General features: G+C 47.8%; 1 protein-coding gene and 1 long non-coding RNA gene across 4 annotated transcripts; both read left to right on the forward strand.

The window, feature by feature from the left end:
* The first annotated feature begins 957 nt into the window (after nucleotides 1-957).
* Nucleotides 958-25,586, forward strand: LOC119779044 (inositol polyphosphate 5-phosphatase K-like). Of its 3 annotated transcripts, XM_038278558.1 has the most exons (14): nucleotides 958-1,076; nucleotides 1,351-1,426; nucleotides 11,732-11,836; nucleotides 11,914-12,022; nucleotides 15,850-15,966; nucleotides 17,498-17,673; nucleotides 17,749-17,860; nucleotides 17,941-18,050; nucleotides 18,135-18,161; nucleotides 22,592-22,802; nucleotides 23,361-23,498; nucleotides 23,565-23,648; nucleotides 23,717-23,821; nucleotides 24,578-25,586. In XM_038278558.1, the coding sequence occupies exons 2-14, from the start codon at nucleotides 1,359-1,361 to the stop codon at nucleotides 24,665-24,667; spliced, it is 1,452 nt and encodes a 483-aa protein (XP_038134486.1). In that variant the 5' UTR covers nucleotides 958-1,076; nucleotides 1,351-1,358; the 3' UTR covers nucleotides 24,668-25,586. The 3 variants fall into 3 exon arrangements, with proteins under 3 accessions (XP_038134486.1, XP_038134471.1, XP_038134478.1); XM_038278543.1 differs by lacking the exons at nucleotides 958-1,076; nucleotides 1,351-1,426 and adding an exon at nucleotides 10,954-11,578; XM_038278550.1 differs by lacking the exons at nucleotides 958-1,076; nucleotides 1,351-1,426; nucleotides 18,135-18,161 and adding an exon at nucleotides 10,966-11,578.
* Nucleotides 7,000-8,409, forward strand: LOC119779071. Its single transcript, XR_005280178.1, has 3 exons — nucleotides 7,000-7,055; nucleotides 7,102-7,152; nucleotides 8,188-8,409. It is a non-coding gene; the product is annotated as an uncharacterized LOC119779071 (long non-coding RNA).
* Nucleotides 25,587-26,682: the final 1,096 nt, after the last annotated feature.

Genomic DNA, 26,682 nt, shown 5'->3' on the forward strand with positions numbered 1-26,682 from the left:
TAACATGCAGGCCTTTGATATTTATTCAATCTTTTATTTGAAACAATATTCCAACAGTTTATCGACTTTATTTCTAATATATTTGTTGTGAGGCTCCCAACTAGTTTATTGTCTACAATAATCCCTGAATTTTATTTTATTTTTTTATTGTCTATAATAATCCCTGAATACCATAAATGTAGTTTTTTACGTCATTTAATGACAGCTCCACACACTCCCTCCTAGCCAGCAGACATCTTGGTTTTAAAAACAAATGGGTTTTTAACTTCAACCGACTCAGGCTTTCAACTCTTTTCCAGTCTGCTGGGAGTTTGTTCCAGATCCATGGAGCACAGATGCTGCCTTCTCCAGGTTTGGTTCTAGTTTTGGGTGGACAGAGTGGGCTGGTCTGGGAGGTAGATCCACTGAAAACAGATCTGTTATGGACTGAGGTGCTGATGATCCTATAAGCACTTTTGGAGTTCCACAAAGTTCAGACATTTTTATTTCATGAAATAGATTGACTTTTTGTTTCGTTCTCTAATGTTTGCAGTCAGAAAGAAAAGTCTGTTATTAAACATTTTGGGCTGTAGGCTCCTAACTCCATGTACCTTAGAGAAAAATGCACACATAGAAAAACCATCTATAGCAGGAGGTGAAGCTGAGGTCAACTGTGCGGAGATGGTCTGCAGAACCTCATCCACAACAAAACTGATCCTAAATCAACATCTAAAATTCTGCTTCTTCAAATTAAAAAATCTCTCTGTTATTAAATATCTGTGTGATATTCCAGAACAGCAGGTCTTTATGCAGCCTGAATATTTGATCCTTAGTTTTTAATGCCTCACATTATCCTCTTTCATTTATGTCACTAAGTATTTTACACACATATATAAATATGTATATCTATATATATTTCTGATATATTCTATGTGAGAAGAAAGTAAAACAAAAAATGAGCTTATGCTTTTATTTTGAAGGCCTACGTCGCTTCCGGTGGGGGGCGGAAACAACAGCACTGAACTTCCGCCCTCTGCAGCTTCGATCTACTGTGATCTTTCCTTGGGTCCAAAATACTTTCTCTAAAAGCATTCCAGGTAGTTTCCGGTTAAATTATTGGAAACCATGTTTGTTACTTTAAATGTTATTATTTTTCTTAAAAGTTTATATTCTGTAAGATTCTGCGTCATGCAGCTAGCTGAAGTTTCTTTAAAATACAACAACACATAATGTAGCAGGAAGGTTAGCAGTTAGCAGTTAGCAGGAGCTGCAGAAAGCAGAGATGATGCGTTCAAATGTTCAGGAAATACTTGGTTAGCTCTGCTGTTAGCACCTTAGTGCGTCATCAACTGATGAATCTGCTCCTTCCAGGTGAGGAGATGACAGAGGAGAAGGAGGAGCAACCAGATGATCAGCAGGAGGCGGAGAAAGAAACGGAAGGAGTCAGGTAGAACATCTTTCCTCTTTCTTTCCCACAAACCATCAGGAGACATGGAGGAAGGAGGTGCTTAAAGCAGAGGGAAGGAGGCTCCATCGGGAGACATGGAGGAAGGAGGTGCTTAAAGCAGAGGGAAGGAGGCTCCATCAGGAGACATGGAGGAAGGGGGTGCTTAAAGCAGAGGGAAGGAGGCTCCATCGGGAGACCTGGAGGAAGGGGGTGCTTAAAGCAGAGGGAAGGAGGCTCCATCAGGAGACATGGAGGAAGGAGGCGCTTAAAGCAGAGGAAAGGAGGCGCTTAAAGCAGAGGGAAGGAGGCGCTTAAAGCAGAGGGAAGGAGGCTCCATCAGGAGACATGGAGGAAGGGGGTGCTTAAAGCAGAGGGAAGGAGGCTCCATCAGGAGACATGGAGGAAGGGGGTGCTTAAAGCAGAGGGAAGGAGGCGCTTAAAGCAGAGGGAAGGAGGCGCTTAAAGCAGAGGGAAGGAGGCGCTTAAAGCAGAGGGAAGGAGGCTCCATCGGGAGACCTGGAGGAAGGAGGCGCTTAAAGCAGAGGAAAGGAGGCGCTTAAAGCAGAGGGAAGGAGGCGCTTAAAGCAGAGGGAAGGAGGCGCTTAAAGCAGAGGGAAGGAGGCGCTTAAAGCAGAGGGAAGGAGGCGCTTAAAGCAGAGGGAAGGAGGCGCTTAAAGCAGAGGGAAGGAGGCTCCATCGGGAGACCTGGAGGAAGGAGGCGCTTAAAGCAGAGGAAAGGAGGCGCTTAAAGCAGAGGGAAGGAGGCGCTTAAAGCAGAGGGAAGGAGGCGCTTAAAGCAGAGGGAAGGAGGCTCCATCGGGAGACCTGGAGGAAGGAGGCGCTTAAAGCAGAGGAAAGGAGGCGCTTAAAGCAGAGGGAAGGAGGCGCTTAAAGCAGAGGGAAGGAGGCTCCATCAGGAGACATGGAGGAAGGGGGTGCTTAAAGCAGAGGGAAGGAGGCGCTTAAAGCAGAGGGAAGGAGGCGCTTAAAGCAGAGGGAAGGAGGCTCCATCAGGAGACATGGAGGAAGGGGGTGCTTAAAGCAGAGGGAAGGAGGCTCCATCAGGAGACATGGAGGAAGGGGGTGCTTAAAGCAGAGGGAAGGAGGCGCTTAAAGCAGAGGGAAGGAGGCGCTTAAAGCAGAGGGAAGGAGGCGCTTAAAGCAGAGGGAAGGAGGCTCCATCGGGAGACATGGAGGAAGGAGGCGCTTAAAGCAGAGGGAAGGAGGCGCTTAAAGCAGAGGGAAGGAGGCTCCATCAGGAGACATGGAGGAAGGGGGTGCTTAAAGCAGAGGGAAGGAGGCTCCATCGGGAGACCTGGAGGAAGGAGGCGCTTAAAGCAGAGGGAAGGAGGCGCTTAAAGCAGAGGGAAGGAGGCGCTTAAAGCAGAGGGAAGGAGGCTCCATCAGGAGACATGGAGGAAGGGGGTGCTTAAAGCAGAGGGAAGGAGGCTCCATCGGGAGACCTGGAGGAAGGAGGCGCTTAAAGCAGAGGGAAGGAGGCGCTTAAAGCAGAGGGAAGGAGGCGCTTAAAGCAGAGGGAAGGAGGCTCCATCAGGAGACATGGAGGAAGGAGGTGCTTAAAGCAGAGGGAAGGAGGCGCTTAAAGCAGAGGGAAGGAGGCGCTTAAAGCAGAGGGAAGGAGGCGCTTAAAGCAGAGGGAAGGAGGCGCTTAAAGCAGAGGGAAGGAGGCTCCATCGGGAGACCTGGAGGAAGGAGGCGCTTAAAGCAGAGGGAAGGAGGCGCTTAAAGCAGAGGGAAGGAGGCGCTTAAAGCAGAGGGAAGGAGGTGCTTAAAGCAGAGGGAAGGAGGCGCTTAAAGCAGAGGGAAGGAGGCGCTTAAAGCAGAGGGAAGGAGGCTCCATCGGGAGACATGGAGGAAGGGGGTGCTTAAAGCAGAGGGAAGGAGGCTCCATCGGGAGACATGGAGGAAGGAGGCGCTTAAAGCAGAGGGAAGGAGGCGCTTAAAGCAGAGGGAAGGAGGCGCTTAAAGCAGAGGGAAGGAGGCGCTTAAAGCAGAGGGAAGGAGGCTCCATCAGGGGGACATGGAGGAAGGAGGTGCTTAAAGCAGAGGGAAGGAGGCGCTTAAAGCAGAGGGAAGGAGGCGCTTAAAGCAGAGGGAAGGAGGCGCTTAAAGCAGAGGGAAGGAGGCGCTTAAAGCAGAGGGAAGGAGGCGCTTAAAGCAGAGGGAAGGAGGCTCCATCAGGGGGACATGGAGGAAGGAGGCGCTTAAAGCAGAGGGAAGGAGGTTCCATCGGGAGACATGGAGGAAGGAGGCGCTTAAAGCAGAGGGAAGGAGGCGCTTAAAGCAGAGGGAAGGAGGCGCTTAAAGCAGAGGGAAGGAGGCGCTTAAAGCAGAGGGAAGGAGGCGCTTAAAGCAGAGGGAAGGAGGCGCTTAAAGCAGAGGGAAGGAGGCTCCATCGGGAGACATGGAGGAAGGAGGCGCTTAAAGCAGAGGGAAGGAGGCGCTTAAAGCAGAGGGAAGGAGGCGCTTAAAGCAGAGGGAAGGAGGCTCCATCAGGAGACATGGAGGAAGGAGGCGCTTAAAGCAGAGGAAAGGAGGCGCTTAAAGCAGAGGGAAGGAGGCGCTTAAAGCAGAGGGAAGGAGGCGCTTAAAGCAGAGGGAAGGAGGCTCCATCGGGAGACCTGGAGGAAGGAGGCGCTTAAAGCAGAGGAAAGGAGGCGCTTAAAGCAGAGGGAAGGAGGCGCTTAAAGCAGAGGGAAGGAGGCTCCATCAGGAGACATGGAGGAAGGAGGCGCTTAAAGCAGAGGGAAGGAGGCGCTTAAAGCAGAGGGAAGGAGGCGCTTAAAGCAGAGGGAAGGAGGCTCCATCAGGAGACATGGAGGAAGGGGGTGCTTAAAGCAGAGGGAAGGAGGCGCTTAAAGCAGAGGGAAGGAGGCGCTTAAAGCAGAGGGAAGGAGGCTCCATCGGGAGACCTGGAGGAAGGAGGCGCTTAAAGCAGAGGAAAGGAGGCGCTTAAAGCAGAGGGAAGGAGGCGCTTAAAGCAGAGGGAAGGAGGCGCTTAAAGCAGAGGGAAGGAGGCTCCATCGGGAGACCTGGAGGAAGGAGGCGCTTAAAGCAGAGGAAAGGAGGCGCTTAAAGCAGAGGGAAGGAGGCGCTTAAAGCAGAGGGAAGGAGGCTCCATCAGGAGACATGGAGGAAGGGGGTGCTTAAAGCAGAGGGAAGGAGGCGCTTAAAGCAGAGGGAAGGAGGCGCTTAAAGCAGAGGGAAGGAGGCGCTTAAAGCAGAGGGAAGGAGGCGCTTAAAGCAGAGGGAAGGAGGCGCTTAAAGCAGAGGGAAGGAGGCTCCATCAGGAGACATGGAGGAAGGGGGTGCTTAAAGCAGAGGGAAGGAGGCTCCATCGGGAGACATGGAGGAAGGAGGCGCTTAAAGCAGAGGGAAGGAGGCTCCATCGGGAGACATGGAGGAAGGAGGCGCTTAAAGCAGAGGGAAGGAGGCGCTTAAAGCAGAGGGAAGGAGGCTCCATCGGGAGACATGGAGGAAGGAGGCGCTTAAAGCAGAGGGAAGGAGGCGCTTAAAGCAGAGGGAAGGAGGCTCCATCGGGAGACATGGAGGAAGGAGGCGCTTAAAGCAGAGGGAAGGAGGCTCCATCGGGAGACATGGAGGAAGGAGGCGCTTAAAGCAGAGGGAAGGAGGCGCTTAAAGCAGAGGGAAGGAGGCGCTTAAAGCAGAGGGAAGGAGGCGCTTAAAGCAGAGGGAAGGAGGCTCCATCAGGGGGACATGGAGGAAGGAGGTGCTTAAAGCAGAGGGAAGGAGGCGCTTAAAGCAGAGGGAAGGAGGCGCTTAAAGCAGAGGGAAGGAGGCGCTTAAAGCAGAGGGAAGGAGGCGCTTAAAGCAGAGGGAAGGAGGCGCTTAAAGCAGAGGGAAGGAGGCTCCATCGGGAGACATGGAGGAAGGAGGCGCTTAAAGCAGAGGGAAGGAGGCGCTTAAAGCAGAGGGAAGGAGGCGCTTAAAGCAGAGGGAAGGAGGCGCTTAAAGCAGAGGGAAGGAGGCTCCATCAGGGGGACATGGAGGAAGGAGGTGCTTAAAGCAGAGGGAAGGAGGCGCTTAAAGCAGAGGGAAGGAGGCGCTTAAAGCAGAGGGAAGGAGGCGCTTAAAGCAGAGGGAAGGAGGCGCTTAAAGCAGAGGGAAGGAGGCGCTTAAAGCAGAGGGAAGGAGGCTCCATCAGGGGGACATGGAGGAAGGAGGCGCTTAAAGCAGAGGGAAGGAGGTTCCATCGGGAGACATGGAGGAAGGAGGCGCTTAAAGCAGAGGGAAGGAGGCGCTTAAAGCAGAGGGAAGGAGGCGCTTAAAGCAGAGGGAAGGAGGCGCTTAAAGCAGAGGGAAGGAGGCTCCATCGGGAGACATGGAGGAAGGAGGCGCTTAAAGCAGAGGGAAGGAGGCGCTTAAAGCAGAGGGAAGGAGGCGCTTAAAGCAGAGGGAAGGAGGCGCTTAAAGCAGAGGGAAGGAGGCGCTTAAAGCAGAGGGAAGGAGGCGCTTAAAGCAGAGGGAAGGAGGCGCTTAAAGCAGAGGGAAGGAGGCTCCATCAGGGGGACATGGAGGAAGGAGGTGCTTAAAGCAGAGGGAAGGAGGCGCTTAAAGCAGAGGGAAGGAGGCGCTTAAAGCAGAGGGAAGGAGGCGCTTAAAGCAGAGGGAAGGAGGCTCCATCGGGAGACATGGAGGAAGGAGGTGCTTAAAGCAGAGGGAAGGAGGCGCTTAAAGCAGAGGGAAGGAGGCGCTTAAAGCAGAGGGAAGGAGGCTCCATCGGGAGACCTGGAGGAAGGAGGCGCTTAAAGCAGAGGGAAGGAGGCGCTTAAAGCAGAGGGAAGGAGGCTCCATCGGGAGACCTGGAGGAAGGAGGCGCTTAAAGCAGAGGGAAGGAGGCGCTTAAAGCAGAGGGAAGGAGGCGCTTAAAGCAGAGGGAAGGAGGCTCCATCGGGAGACATGGAGGAAGGAGGCGCTTAAAGCAGAGGGAAGGAGGCTCCATCGGGAGACATGGAGGAAGGAGGCGCTTAAAGCAGAGGGAAGGAGGCGCTTAAAGCAGAGGGAAGGAGGCGCTTAAAGCAGAGGGAAGGAGGCGCTTAAAGCAGAGGGAAGGAGGCGCTTAAAGCAGAGGGAAGGAGGCGCTTAAAGCAGAGGGAAGGAGGCGCTTAAAGCAGAGGGAAGGAGGCTCCATCAGGGGGACATGGAGGAAGGAGGTGCTTAAAGCAGAGGGAAGGAGGCGCTTAAAGCAGAGGGAAGGAGGCGCTTAAAGCAGAGGGAAGGAGGCGCTTAAAGCAGAGGGAAGGAGGCTCCATCGGGAGACATGGAGGAAGGAGGTGCTTAAAGCAGAGGGAAGGAGGCGCTTAAAGCAGAGGGAAGGAGGCGCTTAAAGCAGAGGGAAGGAGGCGCTTAAAGCAGAGGGAAGGAGGCTCCATCGGGAGACATGGAGGAAGGAGGCGCTTAAAGCAGAGGGAAGGAGGCTCCATCGGGAGACATGGAGGAAGGAGGCGCTTAAAGCAGAGGGAAGGAGGCGCTTAAAGCAGAGGGAAGGAGGCGCTTAAAGCAGAGGGAAGGAGGCGCTTAAAGCAGAGGGAAGGAGGCGCTTAAAGCAGAGGGAAGGAGGCTCCATCGGGAGACATGGAGGAAGGAGGTGCTTAAAGCAGAGGGAAGGAGGCGCTTAAAGCAGAGGGAAGGAGGCGCTTAAAGCAGAGGGAAGGAGGCTCCATCAGGAGACATGGAGGAAGGAGGTGCTTAAAGCAGAGGGAAGGAGGCTCCATCAGGAGACATGGAGGAAGGAGGTGCTTAAAGCAGAGGGAAGGAGGCGCTTAAAGCAGAGGGAAGGAGGCGCTTAAAGCAGAGGGAAGGAGGCGCTTAAAGCAGAGGGAAGGAGGCGCTTAAAGCAGAGGGAAGGAGGCGCTTAAAGCAGAGGGAAGGAGGCGCTTAAAGCAGAGGGAAGGAGGTGCTTAAAGCAGAGGGAAGGAGGCTCCATCAGGAGACATGGAGGAAGGAGGTGCTTAAAGCAGAGGGAAGGAGGCGCTTAAAGCAGAGGGAAGGAGGTGCTTAAAGCAGAGGGAAGGAGGCTCCATCAGGAGACATGGAGGAAGGAGGTGCTTAAAGCAGAGGGAAGGAGGCGCTTAAAGCAGAGGGAAGGAGGCGCTTAAAGCAGAGGGAAGGAGGCGCTGAAAGCAGAGGGAAGGAGGCTCCATCGGGAGACATGGAGGAAGGAGGCGCTTAAAGCAGAGGGAAGGAGGCGCTTAAAGCAGAGGGAAGGAGGCGCTTAAAGCAGAGGAAAGGAGGCACTTAAAGCAGAGGGAAGGAGGCGCTTAAAGCAGAGGGAAGGAGGCTCCATCAGGGGGACATGGAGGAAGGAGGTGCTTAAAGCAGAGGGAAGGAGGCGCTTAAAGCAGAGGGAAGGAGGCTCCATCGGGAGACATGGAGGAAGGAGGCGCTTAAAGCAGAGGGAAGGAGGCTCCATCGGGAGACATGGAGGAAGGAGGCGCTTAAAGCAGAGGGAAGGAGGCGCTTAAAGCAGAGGGAAGGAGGCGCTTAAAGCAGAGGGAAGGAGGCGCTTAAAGCAGAGGGAAGGAGGCGCTTAAAGCAGAGGGAAGGAGGCGCTTAAAGCAGAGGGAAGGAGGCTCCATCGGGAGACATGGAGGAAGGAGGTGCTTAAAGCAGAGGGAAGGAGGCGCTTAAAGCAGAGGGAAGGAGGCGTTTAAAGCAGAGGGAAGGAGGCTCCATCGGGAGACATGGAGGAAGGAGGTGCTTAAAGCAGAGGGAAGGAGGCGCTTAAAGCAGAGGGAAGGAGGCTCCATCGGGAGACATGGAGGAAGGAGGTGCTTAAAGCAGAGGAAAGGAGGCTCCATCAGGAGACATGGAGGAAGGAGGCGCTTAAAGCAGAGGGAAGGAGGCTCCATCAGGAGACATGGAGGAAGGAGGCGCTTAAAGCAGAGGGAAGGAGGCTCCATCAGGAGACATGGAGGAAGGAGGCGCTTAAAGCAGAGGGAAGGAGGCTCCATCAGGAGACATGGAGGAAGGAGGCGCTTAAAGCAGAGGGAAGGAGGCTCCATCAGGAGACATGGAGGAAGGAGGCGCTTAAAGCAGAGGGAAGGAGGCTCCATCGGGAGACATGGAGGAAGGAGGCGCTTAAAGCAGAGAGAAGGAGGCTCATTTAGGAGGCCTCAGCAGATGGCCGCTCACACTGAGCCTGGTTCTGCTGGAGGTTTCTTCCTGTTCAAAGGGAGTTTTTCCTCTCCACTGTCGCTACAAGCATGCTTAGTGTGAGGGATTGCTGAAGAGTCAATGAGTCGATGCAATCAGCTGGTTTTCCTTTATGGGGCCAAAATGGTAGCTTTAACATTTGCAAATGTGTGTGGAGAGTTGTGTGTCTGTATCTCGATTTGTGTGTGTGCAGTGGGATTTGAAAATGTGTAAAACTACTTGTGTGTAATCCGTTTTGCAAATGTGTAAAAAATCCACAAATCTGTACTCAGATCTGCAAATGTGTAGATCAATCTGTAAGCACACACAGAGACACTTGTGTCTGAAGTATTTTCGCTTCAAGGCCCAGAAATACAGACAAATCATTGGTTACAAGTCAAGCGGTTTTTCGGTTGGCTCTCTTTACACACGTGATTTTTGCTACTCTTCTGCCGCGTGAGATGCACAAATGCGTAGAAGGATTTGTATGTGTATTTTTGCGATTTGTAACCCCTTGCGCAGGCTCGCAGGCTCACATGCTGCCCTGACCGCAGGCTCACATGCTGCCCTGACCGCAGGCTCGCAGGCTCACAGACAGCCCCTACCTTTTTTTTTTTCCTTCCGCTGTGGGAGTTGACGTGACAAGGATGATATATTGATACCATTCAGTAAGGAAAAAATTTAATCTATTATTAAACAAAAGGTTACGGAAAGATGGCAGAAGCTGTGGGAAGAGCATAGAACTGGAAGTTGGCTTTATAGTATTCAAAGGAAAATTGGTGAAATGAGGAGAACGGAAAGGAATAAAAAAGAGGTTATATCTAGATTAAGTTTCGGAAACACTGGGTTAAATGGAAACTTATTTAGAATGGGAACAGGAGGTTGTGGTTTTTGTTATCAAGGGGAGACGGTGGAGCATGTTTTGTTGTTTTGTTATAAATATTCTATGGAGAGAAGGGTTACAAGAAAATAAATTACAGTTAAATATACAAGATATTTTGGGGGGAAAAAAATCTACTTATGATTATTTTTGTAATTTGATAAACAATCTTGAAAAAAAGAAATTGGTAGAAAGGATATAAGTTTATTTATGTAAATATTGTTAATATTTATTTTTATTTTTCAGTGGGAAAATACATAGCATCCCGATCCACACTCCACTGAAGTAGATGGCGGTAATGCACATCATAAAGTTGCTTGCCAGCCGCCATAAAACAGAAGCAGAAGAAGAAGAAACAGTTTTACTAATGCAAACTATAGAAAAAATTAAAGAAATATACTTACAGAAAGCTGACAGGATTCCATTGCTCTCAACTTAGCAGGTACAACCCCTAGGACCCCAGTAACGTCACGTACTGTACAATACCGCCAACTGGTGGTATGTGGCTGTATGTGAAGCAAGATGTGCTGAACTGCCGCAGCAGAGAGAGGCTGTCTGTGAGCCTGTGAGCCTGCGGTCAGGGCAGCATGTGAGCCTGCGAGCCTGCGCAAGGGGTTACAAATCGCGAAAATACACATACAAATCCTTCTACGCATTTGTGCATCTCACGCGGCAGAAGAGTAGCAAAAATCACGTGTGTAAAGAGAGCCAACCGAAAAACCGCTTGACTTGTAACCAATGATTTGTCTGTATTTCTGGGTCTTGAAGCGAAAATACTTCAGACACAAGTGTCTCTGTGTGTGCTCACAGATTGATCTACACATTTGCAAGTCTCAGTACACATTTGCAGATCTGAATACAGATTTTTGGATTTTTTACACATTTGCAAAACTGATTACACACAAGTAGTTTTACACATTTGCAGATTGTTGTACAGACAGACAAATCTCCTCACACATTTACAGATTTATTTACACATTTTCAAATCCCACTGCACACACACAAATCGAGATACAGACACACAACTCTCCACACACATTTGCAAATGTTAAAGCTACCATTTTGGCCCCATACTCCTTAGATAGAAAACTTTGAATGTGAATTGGAGCTATAGAAATAAACTGAATAGAATGAATTTCCTCTCCCTCTGCAGCCTCCTGCTCCTCCTCCTGCTCCTCCTCCATGTGATGGAGGGTCTGTCTATGGATATTGCGAGTGGTTGCCCAGTGGTTAGAGCTTTGGTTCTTAGAGGTTCTGAGTTCCAGCCCCACTCTCACAGACTGCCCCTCTGGGTCCCTGAGCCAGACCCTTACCCCCACCCTGCTCCCCGGGCGCCGCACCATGGCAGTCCTCAGCTGCCCAGGGGGAGGGATTAAATGCAGAGTTCATTTCGTTGCTCTGACAGCGTAATGACCATAAAGTTGAAGTCTCTCAGTCCGTCTGTCTGTCCTGTAATCCAGCTGCTGGGACAGACCCTGCAGCCCTCTGGGAGGTGGATTAGTTTCCCAACGGCGCTCAGCTGATGCGGATTTGGAGTGAAAACCCGCGGAGCCGCTGAGGCCGGAGCGGCGCGGCTCTCAGCGGCTCACAGGGAGGATTTCTAGTTTCTCAACTCCTTTAATAGGCCTATTGTTTGGACATTTTTCCATCAGATTAGAGGTGAAGTTTAGAGTGTAAAGAACGGAGCCGTTCTCTAATCGCCCGTCCAGCCAGAGAACATAAACCAGAGCGCGGCGTTCCTCCTTCCCTCTGGAAACGCTCTCTGCTCGCTCCTTCCTTTGCCTTTCGCTCCGTTTTCAATTTCTACTAGAATCATTCATCAAACCTCCTCGCTTCCCTGGATCTGCAGCCAGAATGGATGAAATCAGCCGGCTGCTGGGCGCCATGGGCCGCGCCCGCAGCGACACCCTCTCCTCTGATGCCACGCAGTCCACTGGCAGCAAGCTGGCCCTGCGCCACCGCCTCAGCCAGCTGATGACCTGCCTGGACGACCTGGACCCCAAGTCTGAGCTGCATGAGAAAGTGGTGCGGACCCTGGACGGCGCCTTTCTGTCCTGCTCCAAGAGCGCCAGCAAGCCCAGGAAGAAGAGCTTCAGGTGGAGCGGGTGGAGCAGAGGACCGCCTGTCCCTCTAACCTGACCTGTCAATCAGTAGATTCTGTTCAGCCATTGGCAGAAACCTTTTCTCTGAATGATTCAGATGTTCAGGATCAGAGTCTGAATGTTTTCTAATATTTTCTGATCCTGCAGACTTCACATGGTGACGTGGAACGTGGCGACTGCTGATCCTCCTGCTGACGTGGCCTCGCTCCTCCACCTGAACTCGCCAAAGACCGCAGACCTCTATGTCATCGGGTAGGAAGCAGCTTCTGCTCTGGTTCCACTAGAGTAAAGAAAGGATGAATGTAAATAAATGATCTGGATGTTCTCAGCCTGCAGGAAGTTTACTCCGGACCGCTGAGGTTTGTGTCAGACATGATCTTCGACGATCCGTGGAGTCAGCTGTTCGTTTCTACGCTGGCGCCGCGGGGTTATGTGAAGGTAGGCGTCCTCCCCCTGCAGCATGTGACACTGAGAGATGCACCGACCCACATCTGTTCCTCTCTGAATGCTGACCTGTGCAGAGCTCATCATCGCTGAGTGATCATAGAAATAGAAGAGAAGAGATTTCTCTCCTGAGAGGCTCATGTTCGCCGACTGGACCGGACCGGACCCCACCAGGAGACGCAGCGACAGAACCCGACCTGGTGACGGCTTCCCCCCGCCTGGGAAGCACGGGGCTGCTGTTGTCCAGGTCACGCTGTCACGGGGTCGGGTTCGGTTGTTCCGCCCCCCGCTGGCTCCCTGTTTCCACTACGTCCTGCACTGTAGTCGACCAAAATCCCAGACGATTTTGAATTTTCCCCCGGACATTTTTTAGGTCTGAAAAGTGGGACATGTCCGGGAAAGAGAGGACGTCTGGTCCCCCTACCATATCAACAATCTGATGTTTCAGTGAGTGAGTGCTTGTTGCTATGATGCGTCTTTGCTCAGCAGCTTGGCTCGTTGTAAACCGACCAATTAGAGCACAGCTCATCTAAATATTCATGATCAAACCATAAAAGGAAGAAAGACCTGTGGTTTCATTCTAGGGCTTTTAACCAGGCTGCATTAGGGCTCTTAGAACAGCTAATATGCCATTTTCAGCCCAACCAATGTTACACACCCTATTAGAGACCTGAAGGACCAGATACCCTATAGAATCATTCTATCACCCTATTAGAGACCTGAAGGACCAGATACCCTATAGAATCATTCTATCACCCTATTAGAGACCTGAAGGACCAGATACCCTATAGAATCATTCTATCACCCTATTAGAGACCTGAAGGACCAGATACCCTATAGAATCATTCTATCACCCTATTAGAGACCTGAAGGACCAGATACCCGATAGAATCATTCTATCACCCTATTAGAGACCTGAAGGACCAGATACCCTATAGAATCATTCTATCACCCTATTAGAGACCTGAAGGACCAGATACCCTATAGAATCATTCCATCACCCTATTAGAGACCTGAAGGACCAGATACCCGATAGAATCATTCTATCACCCTATTAGAGACCTGAAGGACCAGATACCCTATAGAATCATTCTATCACCCTATTAGAGACCTGAAGGACCAGATACCCTATAGAATCATTCTATCACCCTATTAGAGACCTGAAGGACCAGATACCCTATAGAATCATTCCATCACCCTATTAGAGACCTGAAGGACCAGATACCCTATAGAATCATTCTATCACCCTATTAGAGACCTGAAGGACCAGATACCCTATAGAATCATTCTATCACCCTATTAGAGACCTGAAGGACCAGATACCCTATAGAATCATTCCATCACCCTATTAGAGACCTGAAGGACCAGATACCCTATAGAATCATTCCATCACCCTATTAGAGACCTGAAGGACCAGATACCCTATAGAATCATTCCATCACCCTATTAGAGACCTGAAGGACCAGATACCCTATAGAATCATTCTATCACCCTATTAGAGACCTGAAGGACCAGATACCCTATAGAATCATTCTATCACCCTATTAGAGACCTGAAGGACCAGATACCCTATAGAATCATTCCATCACCCTATTAGAGACCTGAAGGACCAGATACCCTATAGAATCATTCTATCACCCTATTAGAGACCTGAAGGACCAGATACCCTAGAGAATCATTATATCACCCTATTAGAGACCTGAAGGACCAGATACCCTATAGAATCATTCTATCACCCTATTAGAGACCTGAAGGACCAGATACCCTATAGAACCATTCTATCACCCTATTAGAGACCTGAAGGACCAGATACCCTATAGAATCATTCTATCACCCTATTAGAGACCTGAAGGACCAGATACCCTATAGAATCATTCCATCACCCTATTAGAGACCTGAAGGACCAGATACCCTATAGAACCATTCTATCACCCTATTAGAGACCTGAAGGACCAGATACCCTATACAATCATTCTATCACCCTATTAGAGACCTGAAGGACCAGATACCCTATAGAATCATTCTATCACCCTATTAGAGACCTGAAGGACCAGATACCCTATAGAATCATTCTATCACCCTATTAGAGACCTGAAGGACCAGATACCCTATAGAATCATTCTATCACCCTATTAGAGACCTGAAGGACCAGATACCCTATAGAATCATTCTATCACCCTATTAGAGACCTGAAGGACCAGATACCCTATAGAGAATCTGGTTTGTTATGGGAAGAAGCTCTGTCGTCACTAAGGGGAATGGTGTGGCTTTAAGCCGGGCGTACACTGCGTGATTTTTTTTTTTCAATCGTTGCACGCAGCTATAGCTCACACTATATGACGAATACTCAGGGTTTAGTCACACAGTGTGAGTTCAAAGTAGGGATGCACGATATAATCGGCCCCCTATCGGTATCGGCCTTAAAACTGAATATCGGACATCGGCCACCCCACTGATATTTTACCCGATATTTTATCAGCTTCTGAGTTTCTAAAGTCTAAAAAAAACTTATTTTTTACAGACTTAAAAACTTCTAAAGACCAGGGAAAAAATATTGATCCATTAAAATATCCCAATATCTTCATATGCTGATATATTGCCATTTAAAAACACCATATCAATCTCTTTTACTAATGAAATATTGCTATATGTCATCGTTATGCTACGAAACCCCCGAAAATTCACAAATTTTGCCATATTTTTATATGTTGATATATTGACGCGGTATCGATCTATTTTACTAACAAAATCTCACAAGAATTTGCAAAATATCACGAGAGTTTGTTACAGAACGATGAAATTTCACGAGATTCTGAAAGTAAAATAGATCGATACCGCGTTTTTAAAAATCAATTTGATATCAGCATATGAAAATATATTTGAGTATATTATTTTTCAAAGTGTCAGAAATGGATAACAAAACTGCTATTTTCAATGACTACTTATTTTTGTCCAGCTTTAACATCGGTATCGATATCGGTTATCGGCTACATGAGTTTCAAAATATCGACATATCGGATATCGGCCAAAATCCCAATATCGTGAATCCCTAATTCAAAGCTCATGATGTTCAGCCCGACGCTCTGATGTGATCTACCTGCTCACGTCTAAAAACCAGGTGTGACTCAGCTCCGCGGTGAGATGGCGCTACTCGGACTCGTCTATCTGGAAGCCAAACCAGTAGCAGAGGAACATGAAGCTCACTAGAGTGAAACGCGCTGCCTTGGATATTTGGGCAATTTAGTGCTGAAAGCCCTAAAAAGAAAAGGAGACGACGTATTTGGACAAAGAAATGGCTGAGCTAACGGTCTGACAGTTTGACAGAAAGAACTCCATTTCACTCGTTGCCCCCCCGCCATGCTGCTGGGTTTACAGCAGAGAGGAAGAAGAAGAATCCTTGTTTTCCCACTGAGCGATTGCTAACGACCACCTTAAGAAGGCCGACTGAATTACAAACATGTTTGATTTTCTCCCAACCTTACGGTTCCTGATGGGGGGGGGTCGTTAGAGACTGATCGCCCCTCGTTACCCCCTGTACGCTACACCATGCACCATCAGGATGAAAGTCACCCCGATAAGGGTAAAAAACTCCCACAGTGCACGCCCGGCTTTACAGTTGAAACTGGTTGAGTGAAACTTTGATTGTGAGTAAAAAGGATAAATTAATATATGAAATGAGAGAAACTAAATTTTCCGAGCACAGGATGAAGCCTGATGTTAGCTTCAGAATGGCGAAGCTGATCTCGGGTCGGTGCATCTCTTCCTGTCAAGGTCAGAGGTCACAGCTGAGCTTTGACGTGATGTCACATGACGCCCTCCAGGTGTGGTCCATCAGAATGCAGGGTCTGCTGCTGCTCTTCTTCTCCAAGCTGGAACACGTCCCCTTCATCAGAGACATCCGGGCCGCCTTCACCCGCACCGGCATGTTTGGTTACTGGGTGAGCCGTGAAACACGCACTGGTTCCCACTGATGCATCGCAGGAACCTGAAGGAAGTCCTCTGTGCTTCAGGAAAATCAGGAACTGATGGATTTTCTGGGGTTTATTCTGATAGACCGATAGAAATGAAGATGATAGATTGAAAACGTGTGATTGTTGATTCAGCGTATCTGTTCTGATGCAGCGAATCTAATTCTGACCTGGAGGTTATAAAACGGGTAGGGGTGGAACGGTTCACAAAATCCACGGTTCAGTTCGGTATATGTTGATTGTTACCCCGTAATCCCATAAAAATTAATGAAAAGAATCCCAAAAAATTAATGAATTGTAATTATTTTTAATGATCCGCGGAAACCCTGGATCATTTCCGCATGTTTTGCTGCTTTGAATGGAATCATCTGGCGCATGCTCTCTACCATCTCCAAGGAACTCGGAGCGGAGCGGACGGGAGCCACAGTGGAGGCTGTAGGCTTTGCTTTGAGCAGCCGGTCTGGAGCGCAGCGGGGCGGAGCGCTGACGGAGTATGAGGGATTCGGGGTTAGCCTGACATGTTGGTCATGTTGCTGTTAACATAAACAAAACGTGTTGCGCAATGCTTGCACACTGTTGCACTTTTATCCACAGCTTTCTTCCCGCCGTCATCGTAGGTCACTCTAAATGCAAAGTGGTCCCATACAGCAGACCTATAAAGTGCTGCTGGCGCGTCTTCCAACTCCTGTTCTTTCCCACTCGCCATACCCACACAATTCTCCACAACAACTGATTTTTCCCTGCTACACCCGGCTAGGCTGCTTCGCTTCTTCTTCTTCTTGTTTACTACTGGTGGTTGGCTTTGGTCGCAGTACCGCCACCTTCTGCTCTGGAGTGTAAACGCTTCGCCTATGAGAAAAAGGAGCAGCGCATGAACCAAACGTAACACACGCGAACCGAACCGAGACAGTCGAACCGAACGGTTCGGACGGTTTTCATAAATCGTTCCATCCCTAATTCAGCTGCATCTGTTTCCAGAACTTTCCTCTTCCTAATTCTGGGTTTCTCCACGCTGCCTTCGCTCCTTTACTCCGTCTTTTATACACCGTTGACCAACCGAGGGTGCCTTAACTCAGGGAGCGCAGGGGAAACAAGCTGGCGGTGTAGATGGAGACAGCGCAGGGATGGAAGATGGCGTCTGGCTGAACAAAAGAACAAGAAAAACGATCAACAGCCTTTGGGACCAAAACTAAGACTGGGAAATATCCAGGTCCTCTGATTGGTTAGCCGATCAGGGCCTGGTGGTAGAGTAGTGCTCAGGTGGGAGGAGCAATATGGCTGCCTTTGTACTGGAAGTTGAGAGTTGCTGTGGTTTAGCATCATCCAGGTGGTCTGTGGGACCCCGGGGTCACTGGGGCCTAAAAAGGTGGGTCTTTGTTCCCGATTTCAGTCCAGCAGGTAGAGGTGGGAACTAGAAGGTCCTCGTTACCGCAGGTTTCCCCCCAGGAGAGTTTTTTATGTCCTTAATGTCTGACTGCCTCTCCTCCCTTTGGTCCATCAGGGGAACAAAGGCGGGGTTTCCGTCCGTCTGTCCTTCTATGGACACATGCTCTGCTTCCTTAACTGCCACCTGGCTGCTCATATGAACTACGCCAGTGAACGGGTGGAGGAGTTTGAGTACATCATGGAGACGCAGACGTTTGATTGTAAGAAAGCTCCCAGAATCGTCGACCACAGGTGAGCAAACCGCCGCGCCTCCGTCATCCAAGCGGCGACGTTCTCCCGCTTCATCTCTGCCGTCTGCGCATCCAGGCTGGTGTTCTGGTTCGGAGATCTGAACTTCAGGATCCAGGACCACGGCATGCACTTTATCCGCTCCTGTATCAACAACCAGACCTACGACCTGCTGTGGAGTCGCGACCAGGTCGGACCCGTTCGCCGCCTGCTCACTGATTAATCACACCGGTTCTGGTTCTGAGAAGCAGGTTCTGGTTCTGTTTTCAGTTGACGATGCTGAAGAAGAAGGAGCCGCTGCTGCAGGACTTTGAAGAAGGACCTCTGGACTTTCAGCCGTCCTATAAATTTGATTTGAATTCAGACACTTATGACAGCAGGTAATCGGATCCAGATCAACACCATGATTAAAATCACCAAATGATTTCACATCGTTTTATCTTCCGCTCTGTTTAACTTTACAGGCTCTACGCATCATGGTTTGGCTTTAAGTAAGGGTCCATAGAGGTTAATCAGAATACAGCGCCCCCTAGAGGCACGCTGGCTCCTCAACAAATCTGAGTTAGAAGAACAAACTAGAATGTGTTTTAAATGGCATTAATGTGATTTCTTAACATGAAGCATAACAAAATCTATGTTTGGGTCAAAATTATTCATACCTCTTTCACATTAATTGAAATGGAATCCAATAGAGAATCTAGCTAAAGGTGAGGGCTGCACGTTTTAACTCCTCCCACCCAGCAGGTGGCGCTCATCTGCTCTTTTTTTCCTTACTGTTAGCTAGCTGGTTGCAAGGTCCGCTAATGCTAATGGTAATTCTAACCAAGGTTCATTTTACTGTGCTAATTAATGGATTTTAGATATTAATCAAATTTTCATTTTTAAGAATTAATTTTTTTGGGAAGTCTGGATTGTTTTCCCCTTTAGAGAAACCAGTTAATCTGATGCTGCGTTCACACCACAAACCTGATGCCGCGTTCCCAACTTTAAAAACATTTTTTTCAATATGGTTAAACATAAATACTGCTCTCTGCATCATCGTCCGCCATGGTTGTTGTTCTTTTTACCGCTTTTGTGCAGAATAGTGAACTTTATCCGGTATTAAAGTTGTAGAGAAGCAGCCGTTCCAACCGTGCATTTCCAAATTCTCCCGAGTGGTGCCCGACTTTACACAGGGCGGGATTGCTGAGGCAGAAGGTTCACAAGCATGTTTGGTTGTGGCCGGTTTGTTGGAAGCATCTTGCTAACCAGTTAGCATCTTAGTGCTAGCAGGTTCCCAATGGGAAATTCCATTGGGAACCTGCTAGCACTAAATTGGTGACTTAGAAACGACGCTGTCAAGGAACGCTATGGACAGAGGAAACATGCAAGAGGAGGAGAGTTTAGTGTCGGAGGTCGTGGATGAGTCTCCTCCGTCATCCATTTTTTATTTAGAGGAGGAAAGCGGGGACGAAGATGTTGTAGAAGAGGACGCCAGGGCGGCAGAAGCTTGGTTTGGTGTAGAAGGCTTCCAGCCGTCCATGTTTGAGCCCTTGCCTCGCAACGCTGCCAGTTCTGTTAGCTCTACGCCTGCCGAAGACACAGACGTCCATCCCCGTGAACACTGGGACGCAACTCAATGGGAAAGGAAAGGATTCTGGTTTCAACCGTTGCGTATATTAGCTGCGACACATGAATCGGATTGACAAATCAGGAAATCTTTTAGCAGCAGCATCAAACTGGGCAGGATGTCAAAGTGGACAAAGCGGCCGTCATCTGATGGGCGGAGCTACAACCTGTTACGGCCCTAGTGGCTCGTTTTTCTGGCAGTAGGCTGACTCGAAAGGGGGAGAGACATGCTGTAAAGGGCCACAGGTCAGATTTAAACCTGTGTCGGCTGCATGGAGGACTAAGGCCTCCGTACATGGGGCCTCCACGCTAATCGCTGCTCCACCTGCATGCCAAAAAGCTTTCTTTCTGAAACGGGTTGTGGTATGATGATTTTATTCTCATAATTTTAGGACTTTATTCTCGAAATAGAAAAAACAAATCTCTAGCGTGGCCCTAATAGTCGTTGTAACATAACAATCCATTCTAGCAGCTTTTATTTAACCTTTTGAGTTTAACTCCTTGATAATTATTTTTTTATGCAGAATGTCTGTAGAAGATGAAAGATGGCAGGTAGAGTCCAGATGGATTATTCAGATTTAAGAAATATACCAATTTTACATAATTTATTTTATTTTTGCTCTCAGAGTCTAAATCAGTCTGAGGTATGAATAATTTTGGGATCATTTTTACATTAAAGTTTGTGTTTGTAATGAAGATCTGAGAAAAACCCCAAACATTTTAGAGGTCTGAATACTTTAGCTTTGCTCTGTATTCTGCCTCTGCTGATTCATCTAACCGCGCTTTAATACCAGCTTATGCACCTTTTTAACCTCCAGGGATTAGTCACATGATTTAAACCCGACATTTTAACCCCTAAATCAGGTGACAGAAACAAGCAGAGTTAAAAGTTTTGAAAAAAACAAATCCAGCTTCTCTTTGACACAAAGACTCATTACTGCTGAAAAAAGTTAATAATAAATCCCCTGGACTTTGTTTCCAAGTTTGAAGACGTTTCTCTTCCATCCAGGAAGATTTTTCACTTCAAAATGTCAGAAATAGCGTTTAGTTCCAGGTTTTATCCAGCAGCCCAACAAAGCCTGGTTTTAGTTTAGAAAACATGCAAATAGAAACGGATGAACGGGTCCCCCCCTTTGGAATGGGGGTGGTTTGGCTTCTTTGTTAGCCTGCAATGCCCCATACCTGTCTATGTCTCTGAAAGGGGGGTCGTTAGAGGGAATTGTTGGCCTGGCTGAACAGGTGAGGTCTTCTGTTCTCCTGTAAAGGGGTTGGAGCTGCGATGATAGCGGGAAGGAATCAACTCTATCGCTGCATTGGAGGTTTTTGAAAGCTGAAATCTGGGCCCCCCCCCCCCCCCCCCCCCTTAAGACATTTACCCCGTTTACACTACCATTGAGAAACCGTGCCGAGACCGGTCCGAGATAACTTATCGTGTGTAAATGGAAAGCAAACTGAACCGAACCGCGCTAACTGCAGACCAGTTCCAGAGGTGGGCTCGGCTCGGTTCTCTGATAACAAGAGCGCATGAGCAGAACGCGTCATCTCCGTCTGGCTGCACATCGCGATTCACACTCCATTCCACTAGTTGGCGGTAATGCCCCTCTGAAAGTTGCTTGCCAACCAACACAAAACAGAAGAAGAACAACAACTATAAACAACAATCAAAATCTTCTCCACGCAATATTTTAAATAAATGTTGCCGTCTTTGCCTGACCCTCCGCAAACACCGAAGTACAGCAATAATACCGTAATCAAGCATAACTTTCTGAAAGTGACGGGTGCCGCCGTTTTGATTTGCTTGATTCCCTCCTTCTTCGTCTTCTTCTTCTTGTGTTTTATGGCGGTTGGCAAACAACTTTTGGTGCATTACCGCCACCAACTGCTTGATTTCCTCCTTTAATACTGGCAGTAATACCGCAGATCGTCACTAGGAGGCGAGGAGTCGAGGAACCGAGATAGCGTGATGTGTAAATGGTCGTCAGAACCGAGCTCGGCCTGGTTAACTGGGCCGAGCTCGGATCAGTTAACCAGGCCGAGCTCGGACCCGATCGGTTTTTGAAGGGTCGTGGAAACGGGGCTTAAATCTTTCAATAATCTACAATGCAGCGACAGGATTCCTTCCCTTCACACTATTTCAAGCATTTTGAATTGAAAAAGCTTCCTGGATGGAAGAGGAACGTCTTCAAACGAGGAAATAAAGATTGTTTTTTGTTTTTTTTTTTTTTTTTTTTAGAATGACTCTGACCTGGATGACTGAGAATCCTCATCAGCATCAATGCTGAAGGATAAACGGACCTCTGGGATTACTGACACACACAGAGAGGACTTTTAAACTCGTTAATTAATCCAAATGATCAATTTATTGTAAACTAAGATCTGATCTGATTTACTTGACATAGATGGAGTTTTCCCCACAGCTGGGTCCATATTAACCCCCATTAACACCACCTCACTGCTTCCTAGTGTCTACATTAAACAGAGCATGTTTATTAATATAGAAAATGATTATTAATATTTCTGTCCATTCATGTTATTAATGGAAATGCTGGAAAAGCTCCTCCCTTTGATTTCACTGCAGGATTTCTACTGATTTAGGAGAAAACTTTCAGCAATGGAAGGGAGGCGAGTATGGAGGGAACTTTGTTCCATTATTTTTGCAAAAAACTATTTTTAATCCAATAAAAAAAAAAAAAATTCAATCCAGACATGAAACAGAAAAATGTCAGAATCAAAACAATGTTTTAAGAGTAACTTTACTGCTTTCTTTCAGATTACTTTTACTCAATTTCAAGTTTTCTATTTTTGATAAAGTTGTCTTTTTATGGTTTCATAGTTTTTATTCCAAGTTTTGGTTTTTCAGATGGCATTTTTCTGGATTATATTCATTATATTTTATAGATCTTGTTGTTTCACTTCAAACCCAATAAAAATGTTGCTAACATCTAGCAGACCAATAGGAACGCGCCTTCACTACTCCCCCCCGCCCCCAGAGTTAACAGAATTTTCTGAAATGTAAAATCTGTGAAACTGATGGAAAAAAAAAACAGTTTTATATTTTATTTTAGAAAATCAGGGAAAACAGTAACTTTTTACCTAAAGTAATATTTTCATAGTTTCATGTCTAGATTACATTTTTTTCCAATTTCTATTAATGACTCATGTTCATTGCTGCAAAAATAATGGAACAGAATTCCCTCCATAAATGTCGGTATGAATTTGGTTCCATATAAAACATAAATGTGATATAAACACTAATATAAAAGTTAAATCCTTTTGTTTCCAAACTGACTCCTACATATTTCTTCCTGTCCAGCGCGAAGAAGCGAAAACCGGCGTGGACCGACCGCATCCTGTGGCGGGTCCGACCCAAATCCCCGCCCCCCGAGGAGCAAAACGTCCTGAAGGAGAGGAAGCATAATGAGGAAGAGGAGCACCCCCTGCAGGTCAGGCTGAACCTCTACACCAGTAAGATGGAGTACAGCGTCAGCGACCACAAACCTGTCATCGGCGTCTTCACCCTGGAGGTGAGCAACCAACCAGACGCCTCACTGAACCCGTCTGTCCACCATGTTTATCTGAAGGGCCGCTTCTAACGGCTCTTTGGCCCCGACCGACGGCACGCCGTTTCCATTAGGCCTCAACATCCATTCCATGCCTCTGATTTAGAATCAGTTCTTTTCCATCCAATCGGATCTCATGTTTTATTATTATTATATCATCATTCAACAGCAAATTCCTTCCTTCCTTCCTTCCTTCCTTCCTTCCTTCCTTCCTTCCTTCCTTCCTTCCTTCCTTCCTTCCTTCCTTCCTTCCTTCCTTCCTTCCTTCCTTCCTTCCTTCCTTCATCTCCTCTCATCTCCTTCCTTCCTTTCTTCTTTCCTTCCTTTCTTCTTTCCTTCCTCTCCTCTCCTCTCCTCTCCTCTCCTCTCCTCTCCTCTCCTCTCCTCTCCTCTCCTCTCCTCTCCTCTCCTCTCCTCTCCTCTCCTCTCCTCTCCTCTCCTCTCCTCTCCTCTCCTCTCCTCTCCTCTCCTCTCCGCTCCTCTCCGCTCCTCTCCTCTCCGCTCCTCTCCTCTCCTCCTCAGCTGAGCAGGAAGCAGCAGACTCCTCTGGTGAGTCTCCGCCCAGAGGGCGACTGGAGCGCAGACATTGACTGCCTGGCTCTCTACTGCCCCCTGCAGCCCTTCCCGTCCAGCAGCTGGGACTGGATCGGACTCTATAAGGTTTGCCGCTCCCCGCCTGCTGATTGAGGCGGAGTTTCAGTGTCTGACTGGTTGTTTGGGTTGCAGGTTGGGTTCGGCGGCGTGTCGGACTACATCACCTACGCCTGGGTGAAAGACAACGAGGCGGCGTTTAACGGGGAGCTGATGCAGGTAGCTGCCGCTCCATCCTGCAGCACAGCCTGACGCCTGCAGACCTGTAACTCTGCTCCTGCTTTTAGGTGTTTGTGAGTAAAGAGGAGATCCCTGTTCGGGGGGGAGACTGTGTCCTGTGTTACTATAGCAACAACCTGCGCAGCATCATCGGAGTGAGTGAGCCGTTCAAGGTGAGCATCAGCAGAAACACGCAAAATGGACATGAAGGAGCATCAGTTACCAGCTGGTTACTCACTTACTGCTCAGTCAGAGTAACTAGTTATTAGAGAAGCAGTTAGTTTGATATAAAATAATGAATTTGAAGAGTTTCCAGTTTTAGGAAGAATAAATAGAAACTGAAACAGACTCAGGAGGATCAGCAGCTTTCAGGATCTGAACCAAAAATCAAACTGTGACATTTTCAGTTTATTTCCCAGCAGCTGATCTCAGGTCACTTCGCTCTCAATCTGCAGGTTTACTAGTGGTTCCTAGAACTTCTAAAAGTAGAATGGGAGGCAGATCTTTTAGTTCTCAGGCTCCTCTCCTGTGGAACCAACTACCAGTTTTAGTCCGTGAGGCAGACACCCTGTCTACTTTTAAGGCTAGGCTTAAAACTTTCCTTTTTGATAAAGCTTCTAGTTAGAGTGGCTCAGGTTATCCTGAGCTATCTCTATAGTTCTGCTGCTATAGGCTTAGACTGCTGGAGGACATAGGGACCCCTTTTCAGCTGGTTTTCCTTAGATAGAAAACTTTGAATCAATCTGACTGGATGATCTGGTGAACTGGAAAGTGACCTGAGATGACATGATGTGAATTGGAGCTATAGAAATAAACTGAATAGAATTGAAATCCAGGTCAACAGGAAGTGAGCTGCAGCTCCAGGAGGCGGATCCTGCAGCTTTAAGGCTTCAGCTGTAGTTTAACCGTCCTTTTCCGCCTGTTTTTAGGTCCAGGAGTCGAAGGTCGCGGTGGCGGAAGGCCTGTTTCCTGAGAGGATCAGCAGGCTGGACGAGATGACCAGAAACCAGGAGTTCTGACTGAAACGGCTCACAGATGTGGAGTCATGGCGCTCAGAGGGCACATCAGGAATCCCACCTCCACGCCACTCGCTTCCTTTCTCTGCTCTGGTTGCTCTCCTGGAAGGATGACGGACAGCTGAACCTTCTAATATGTTTTAATATGAATGTGGGTTTAATGAGCCTGGCTAACGGCTAACGGCCCAGAGATGAGGATGAGGATCCAAGCAGGGATGAAGGACGTCGCTGTTTTAGATCCACAGCTGCCCTCCAGGTGACTCAATCAGAAGGGAAGCCATCTTTCCTTCCTCCATGCTTCATCAGAAATATCAGCGTCCATCTTTTCCTCTGAGCATCGACCTGTTTCACAGAATCTTTCCTGGTTTGGGATCCGATCGTTTCTCCTGTCGTGTCCCGGATGTTGTCCGTTCTCCATGTCTGTGGTTTTAATGAGATTCTTGCTGCTCTGATTGTTTATTTTTAGTTTTTTTTTTTGTAGAACTGATCTGCTGCATAAAGATGGCCGACCGTCTGAATTTTAAAGCTCTTCAGTCGTCGTCTCGCCGTTTGAAGCAGAAATCGTTTCCTTTTCATGCAGGTTGTTGCATCACTGTAAACTTTAACTTCATTTGCACTGTTTGAAATGTTGTGATATAAATATTTAAAAGCTGTCGTTATTTTGAAGGACTTCCTCTTTAATGAATTTATCAGTTCATTAAGTGCCTTTTAGATGATTGTCTGAACTGATGCTGCTTTCTGGAACTTTATCGCCCGGCGGCGGCGTTTTTTTTTTCCACTTCTGATCTGAATCTTTCTGCTCGCTGGATTTTCTCCTTTTAGAAACTTTGTTTTATTTCACCTGTTTTTAAATGTTCTGTAACCAAACTAAATGACAACATTATGACTTTTAAAAGATAAATATTAAACAGTTCCAACCTCAGTGATGTTTTTTTAAAATCTGTTTAAAACGTTCATCATGTGAAAGTCGTTTGGTTGATCTGTAAAGGAAAAGTCGCTCATATTCAGAATTCAAACTTCTGAAAGTTCTTTAAATCTGAAATGATTCCATCCTGTTCAATAAATGATCAGTGTTTTTAATTCAGAGTCATTTCCATGTGAATGTGCTTTACTGGAGGCATCCATGTTTGTCAAAGAACACTACTGCCACCTACTGGTTAGTGACATTGTCACGGTGCGGTATCGGCTGTTGATCAAGTCCCAGTGCTGTATCTGGTGTTTGTCACAACGCGCTATTATCCAAGTCATCTTGAAAACATTCTTCTTCCAAATGTTGGCTACATATTACGGGTTTTTTCTCTGGCCAGAAGTTCGATGGCAAATCCTCCCTCTTCAAGTTGGCGATCCAACGACCAACCCGTCCGTGGAGGATCAGGAATCAGAAAGGTGGAATAACTCTTTTTTCCACTTTTCCCCGATGTATTCCAGCATCCAGCTGCCATGCACGTGGGCATTGTCAGTTTCACTATAGCTCTGGTGAATTTCAATGGTGAAGTCCTCTGGAAATCTTCAATAATTGTTGTTGATTGCAGATGTGTCTAGTAGTTCCCATTGATTTAGCTTGGAAAGCGGGGAGAATGGCGCTAGGCTTACCGCACCGTGACGTCACTGCTGGAAGATGGCAGGAGGGAGGGGCTACTATATTTGGGCAAAAATGGCCGCTCCCAGACTCAGTGATCACCACGAAAATTATTTTATTTTTTTACTGATTAACGCTGAATTCATGAAATCACTGTGAACATATCAGTTTTAGGTATAAATAATGATCCATTGATTATTCCTGCTGACTGGACTTTTCCTTTAACGTTTTTAATTAAATGTTTCAATGAACCTGTGAATAAACTGCTAACAGGAAGTCGGGGAACTAAATGACATCATTGGGAACAGCTGAGAAACTGAAAACAGCGAAATGGAGAACAGCAGAATCATCCATTAGTTTTCTGAAAGTCATCCTTTATCTCTGATCTCCCCCCAGCATGATGCTGCCGGCACCGTGTCTGGTGCTGAAGGAAGACGAG

This window comes from Cyprinodon tularosa, unplaced genomic scaffold (genome assembly GCF_016077235.1).
Source record: "Cyprinodon tularosa strain WSP-4 unplaced genomic scaffold, ASM1607723v1 ctg1016, whole genome shotgun sequence".
Classification (NCBI taxonomy): domain Eukaryota; kingdom Metazoa; phylum Chordata; class Actinopteri; order Cyprinodontiformes; family Cyprinodontidae; genus Cyprinodon; species Cyprinodon tularosa.